The 6,764-nt window shown below is 34.8% G+C and overlaps 1 protein-coding gene across 2 annotated transcripts in view; it reads right to left on the minus strand.

The window, feature by feature from the left end:
• Positions 1-6,473, minus strand: part of LOC100179121 (platelet glycoprotein 4-like) — a 10,032-nt gene extending 3,559 nt beyond the window's left edge. For both annotated transcript variants that reach the window (XM_009860510.2, XM_026834779.1), the window contains exons 1-10: positions 6,334-6,473; positions 5,749-5,918; positions 4,623-4,773; positions 3,628-3,858; positions 3,219-3,313; positions 2,697-2,746; positions 2,569-2,638; positions 1,808-1,992; positions 1,103-1,224; positions 762-835 (exon numbers count right to left, since the gene is read on the minus strand). In XM_009860510.2, the coding sequence (XP_009858812.1) occupies positions 762-835; positions 1,103-1,224; positions 1,808-1,992; positions 2,569-2,638; positions 2,697-2,746; positions 3,219-3,313; positions 3,628-3,858; positions 4,623-4,773; positions 5,749-5,918; positions 6,334-6,456 (1,271 nt within the window). In that variant the 5' untranslated portion in view covers positions 6,457-6,473. The remainder of the gene's footprint in view (positions 1-761; positions 836-1,102; positions 1,225-1,807; positions 1,993-2,568; positions 2,639-2,696; positions 2,747-3,218; positions 3,314-3,627; positions 3,859-4,622; positions 4,774-5,748; positions 5,919-6,333) is intronic.
• Between the last annotated feature and the right edge of the window lie 291 nt (positions 6,474-6,764).

Genomic DNA, 6,764 nt, shown 5'->3' on the forward strand with positions numbered 1-6,764 from the left:
AAAAATCCATAAAATGAATTACCCACAAAGTAACATACATGGTAATTCGTAAGCTGGCACGAGGTGTTAAACCCGTGTAATAACGACTGTCGTTTTCCGGCCACGCGAGGATAAAGTACGTTACATTCACATTCAAGAAGCACCTCGGTTTTATAACGACTGTCCTTGCGCCGCCACGCATGACAATGGATAACATATAGTCGGTTAGATGGCACGTATTTAAAAATACTATATAACCGTATTCTCATGAAAATGAAGGATTCAGGTCCCAGCGGTATCCCATCTTAATCGAGAGTAGTATATTTATCTATACAGTAACGAACAAATAGCAAACATTTTAATTTATTATTTTTTGCTCGTAGAAGACCATTTTTGCTGTGATTTTAGCCGCAACTTATAACATAAACCATTTGTTCCATATATATATAGTATATGGAAAGATGGTACACCTTTTCTTTCTACTTTCTCGTCCTATGTCTCGTCTGCCCTATTTTGCAGTAAACAAAGAACATTAAAAAATTAGGAAATTGTATCCTCACGACTCCCATAGACCGTTGTTAATTGTTTAACACACTATCAGATTATTGGGCACGTTAGTGACCATATAGATCCTTTTTCGTCGAACAGTTGTTCTTGGCTTTGTTGTTGTTGATAGGGCGATTTTTTCCGCATTTATCTTAATTCTCAATTCTAGCATTTTTCTTTAATCTCTTGTTTTGATATAATGTGCTAAAGGTGTCCCATCTCCTATATATACTTACTTTATTTTAGGAGTTGGCTTTAAAAGGATATTGATTTGTAATCGTTTGTCCGCCTTAATTGCTGCCCCTGTAAACTGTAAAAACAACAGCTTTAAGTATACCAAACAAAACATATATTTTTTTACTGGAAATAAGCGCTATTGCTTTGCGCTTTATAATCTCAAGACTCCCATAAACCGCGTTGTTAATTGTTAAAAACACGATTAGAATATTTGGATATTATGTGCTAAAGGTGTCTCACCTTAACCCACAGTACTATATAAAAGCCAAACTTATAAAATAAAAAGATCAATAAAAAAAATAAATAAATTCTTTTAAAAGACCAGTATCATAATACGTACAGGTTCATACACAAGTGCAGCTTCATGTTCTAATACGTTTGGTGGTTCGATACCCGTCGTCATGTTTAGGTAGAAACCATCACCGTACAAGAAGTGTGGTGAACTTATCATAATGGGAGCACCTGGGATTACAAGGAAATGTATGAAAATTTAATGTTATTTGTGTAACGTTATTTTGAAATTAATTTGATTTTATATATAGTAGGGTGGGGGAAGTTGAAGCACTTTTTAATTCCATTTATTGTTCCATTTAGTGGTAAACAAAGACCATTGAAAGAATTATAAAACCGCATCCTAACGAATTTCAGCATAGACAGTTGTTTTTGTTTAAAACATGATCAGGATATTTGGATATTATGTGCCTATCTTTCCCCATAGTATTATATACAAAAATATCTTTAGTGTTTACGCACACTTTTGTTTCTATTAAAAGTTTAACTTGACAATAATTAAAAATAATTGGCTCATTTGTCTGCTAGGTGTAGCCACTGTAGCGACCACACTTATTTAGTTCCAAGTTCCAACTAAATTCAAATATGTTTTTAACTGCAAACTACTGCTCTTTTGTCGCTATATCCTGTCTTTTGTTTGCAATATCTATTTAAATGTTCTTTGTTTACTATAAAATGGGATAGCAAAATCGAATGAAAAGGTGTCCTATCTTCCCCACCCTACTATATATAAATACAAACGTCAAACACGAACCAAATTGGCATCTGTTGATCAAAATAGCTCCATCATGATGACATAACGGGCTGGTTGTATCCGGGCAAAAACAAAGGTTGTTTGGATTTTTATCAGGGCACTGAAACACTTCTGGTGGTACAGCGTACTTCCAACCTGGTACACGTTCAAGTACAACTTCTTCAACAAACGTGGCATAAATTGACCTTTTGTAAATGATGACGTTTTAGGATATTGGTATAGCGGTTATAGTGTATACGGTAACCCGTAAGCGCAAACAGAACACACGTGTAATAACGATTATCGTTTTCCCACCACGCGAGGATAAAGTAAGTTACATTTAAACTCAGGTTACTCTATATACTGGTATTTATATGTATATAAGTTAGTAAGGTAAAATCAGAGTTAAGAATGCAGTAAAAAGTAATAAATGAATAAATATAACACCTCGCGTGCCAGAACTACGACAGTCGTTATAACACGGATGTTTTGTTATAACACGGATGTTTCATACATCACTTGTCCGCTTACGAGTTACCACATAGCAAACTTTATCTGTGCTTACACATTTTTTTGTATATAGGTTATAATTTTGCCAACCATAAAATGGGAGCACTGGGTTGGAGCAATTTTCGTTAAGTGTCTTGCTTAAGGACACAATTAACGCCGGCAATGGTAGTACAGCGCATTTTCCATATAATCTCTGATGCAGGGACGTATGCACATAATCATTAGAAAAAAAACACAAACATGGAAAAAAGCCTTAATGCTAATCATATAACCTGCAAATATCATCTACAAAGAAATAAACTGGGTTTTCTTGTGTCATGAATGGCGGGGTAGTCGTTCCATCTGTAATGATATTTGTGAGTTAAAAGAAATGAATGTCAAATGCACAAAACTACTGTACCAGTTCCGTTAAGCATGTTGCATTCTTTTGACCCCCAGTAATTTAGTTCCCTGTAATAGTATATGGAAACTGGTAAGTAATGGAAATATGGATTACATGTTTCAACCAAGTAAAGTTATGGTAGGGTGAGGGAAGGAACATCTTTACCACATAATAATATCCATAAATGTCTTGAACTTGTTTTTAACAATTATAACAACGGTCTTTAAATGTTTTTTATTTTCTACCAAATGAGACGAGAAATAGAATAAATGGCTCTTCCATCTTTCCCCACCCTTGTATTGCTGTGAGGTAATATGGGATATCTTTAGGACCAAAATCACATATTTTCCGATTTGTTATAAACAATTAACAACGCTCTATAAAAGTCTCGAGGCTACGAATATGTTATTCTGTAAATATTATTTGTTTACTACCAAGTGGGACGAGTAAAGGGGAATGAAAATTTCCCATCTTACCCCACCCAACTATATAGGTTTTAATTGACATAATTCACTTTATATAAAAGTAATATTTTCTTACGTTTGATTCTTATAGGCAGTTATTATGTTGGTTAAATCAGTCGCATCTTTTCCAGTGTATACTTGGTAGTCGAACCAGCCGCGGGAATCGTTGTACTAGAAATAAAAATAAACTTGAATGAATAAAAGAACGAATAAATAAATGAATGAATTAATGAATAAAATTTAATTCGTCTCTTCGGTCACGATAACGAAGAAAAAGAGAGTTTACAAAAGCGAAAAGACAGGTAGTATTGGCAAAACAACAGTTGTTAGAGCACGCTTACAGTTAAAAACATTTAGGTAAAGAGATTAGGTATAAAATAAGACAATCGTGTTATAACAACGCCAAGTTTCCGATCCTAGGTAAATATATTTAAATCATTCATTCAACTGTCGTTAAATAAAGAACAAAATAGTTTCGTACTTACCGTTGAAAAAAGTCCAAAATCTGGAATTTCAACACCCGTTGTTTCATTCACAAGATTCGCGATCAAGTCAAAAAAATTATCTTGAAAACCGAATAAGATGTCGTTTACGGATCGTGTGAATATTAATTCGGTTCCAGTAGTACGGTATATAGTGTTCAAAGCGGAATAGATTGCATTTGGTGTTGTTTGGTTTCGTTGAGAAAATACAAAGTCCACGATTGCGGGCATGCTCTGTGATATACAGTAACGTTAAACATAGGAATAAATATCATAATAAACCATGTTGAACATTATAAACTAAAAACTAAACTCTTCAGTAGTGCTTACTATAGTAGGATGGGGGAAGACGGGACACCTTTAGCACCTGATATCCAAATATTTCTGATCGTGTTTTAACAATTAACAACGGTCTATATTGCGGTCGTGAGGATATGGTTTTATAATTCTTAAAAGTTCTTTGTTTACTACCAAATGGGACGAGAAAATGAGTGATAAGGTGTCCCATCTTCCCCCACGCTAATATATATATTCACGTTATTTTGCGCCGAAAATAGAATGAACAAAACAATAACTGTATTATGTATTTCGTTAAACTGACCCTCTTTTAGGGTCGTGAAGATGTAGTTTTAAATTCTGTAAAAAATCCTTGTTTACTACCAAATCATCACCTAAAAGTGGCATACATGGTATAACTCGTAAGCTGCTGGCCGGAGGGGTGTATGAAACAGAACACAGGTGTTATAACGGCCGTCGTTTTCCGGCCACGCGAGGATAAAGCAAGTTACATTCATTCATCAAATTATTTAAATCCAAGAATGTAATAAATGTAACTTACTTTATCCTCGCGTGGCCGGAAAACGACAGTCGTTAAACACGATTTTTTTGTTTTATACACCGCGTGTCCGCTTATAAGCTATCGTGTATGTTACTTTGTAGGTGATTATTTTTTGATATTATACTAGGGTTATAACATTAACTTGCTTTAAAGTACTCACAGCGCCAATAGGGTTAACAGTGGTAACCAAGTCACTTAGATCTCCTGCGGATCTTTCACGGTCGAACACAATCATTGTCTTTTGTCGATAATATACTTGTTGTGGGACGTCATCATCAAGAAAATGCACTGTGTCTTTGGAAAGGTACTCCCTTGAAATAATACATTACTGATGGTTTAACTTGTACCAACATATTCTTTGTGGATGAGAGGCAAAATTTTGCTCCATTACCGCAGCACCCGAAAATTATGTATTTTCATGTCTTCGAACAGGGTATACCATTTGGTTACGACGCAAACCCCTAAACCAGTGCTCTTCAACCTTTTTTTGTGTTGGTGAACCCCTAAAGTTGTTGTGACGAACTCATGCACCCCTGATTGCTTTAACGTAAAAATAATGACGTTTCTCGATTCCCAGTTAAATATATAATTCATATACAAAAAAAAAAACTGTGGGAAAGTGGCTAAATATGTTAAAAATGTTCAAAACTGAATATTATTGCTGGAAATTGTTGAAGTTTGTGATGCACCCTTGTATACCCTTTTGCACTGGTGCACCCCTGGCAAATTTTGGTGCACCAGTGAACCGTACACACCGGTTGAAGAGCACTGGCCTAAAACACTGAGCCACAGTGCCGACCTAACTGTACCAACATATGATGAATCGGCCACGCTTTTGGCGCAACAGTGACATTTTTTAATTGACACTTTCCCACACTTTTTTCCATACCGTGTTTTAACAAATGTGGTTTTGCTATTGGTTTCCGTATATTCCTTTTTTTGAATAACATGATTAAATGAATGAATGTAACTTACTTTATGATTTTTGCTATCGTTTTCGAAGAGATAAATAAAAATTATGTTATGTTATGTTTAATTAACTTGTTCGAAAAACTTTATGATTGTTTGTGGGCAAGCTACTTAACTTTCATTGGTTCGAATCAGTAATCACGAATGGGTTGTCCAAATTTTCAGAAAAAAAAATCAGAAAAGGTATAAAAAATGACGGGCTACGTATAATATGAGCTACAGGCCACTCGTATTAAAACAGCGAAGCTCTGTCACGCCAGGATAAATAAATTACTATTTTATTAAAATTATGGCACTTTCTAATATTTTAAACCCACCTAAAAACATAAGGCCCGATTTCTTGTAGATTTGGTTTCACGTATGGTTTTCTTGGAGCTAGAAATTCGTCGCCGTTTGTCATGTTATACAGGTAGTAAGATAAATATGTTGGAGTTGCTACTTCGATCCAGTTATCATACATAAGCGTACCAACTGCGATAACGCTTTCCTAAGCAAAATAAAGTTGGTGTAAATTAATGTTTTTTTTTATTTGGAAATATTAAAAATATGTTGCACGTCGTGGAAAAGTGACTATATATATAGCGTGTCTGCTTTTAACCCGGAGGTAATGGGTTTAAGGCTCGTCGTTGCTACCATTGTGAGCGTATATATGTCCTTTGATAAGACACTTAACGACAATTGCTCCAACCCAGTGGTTACTAATTGGTTGTCCAAATTATCAGCCATAAATAAAAAATGGAAAAAATCACCCACAAACTTACATACATGGTAACTCGTTAGCTGACATGAGGTGTATAAAACAGAACACCCATGTTATAACGACTGTCGTTTTCCGGCCACGCAAGTATAAAGCAAGCTACATTCATTCAAACATTCAATAGATACAGTAAATGGTATCTTACCTGTAAGAGTATTTGGTTGAAAAGATCTTCAAACACAACGTTAATAATCCCACCAAGTATAACCAATATACCACCCACAATCACTGTGGCAATCAAACCACATTTTTTGTTACAGCAACCCATGTGTGTCTTATTCAGCTAAAAAAGAAAAAAGAAAAAGTTGAATATATATATTTAATAGAGTGGTGAAGATGGGACACCTTAGGCACAGAATTTTCAAATATTCTGATCGTATTTTAAACAATCAACAACGGTCTATCGGAGTCGTGAGGATATGGTTTTACAATTCTTTAATTGTTCTTTGTTTACTACCAAGTGGGACGAGAAAAGAGAATGAAAAGGTGTCTCATCTTCCCCCACCCACACTATATATATATATATATATATATAGTGCATTAGAAAACATAGCTGTTCTCTGTTCTTAAATAAGG

This window comes from Ciona intestinalis, chromosome 6 (genome assembly GCF_000224145.3).
Source record: "Ciona intestinalis chromosome 6, KH, whole genome shotgun sequence".
Lineage (NCBI taxonomy): Eukaryota > Metazoa > Chordata > Ascidiacea > Phlebobranchia > Cionidae > Ciona > Ciona intestinalis.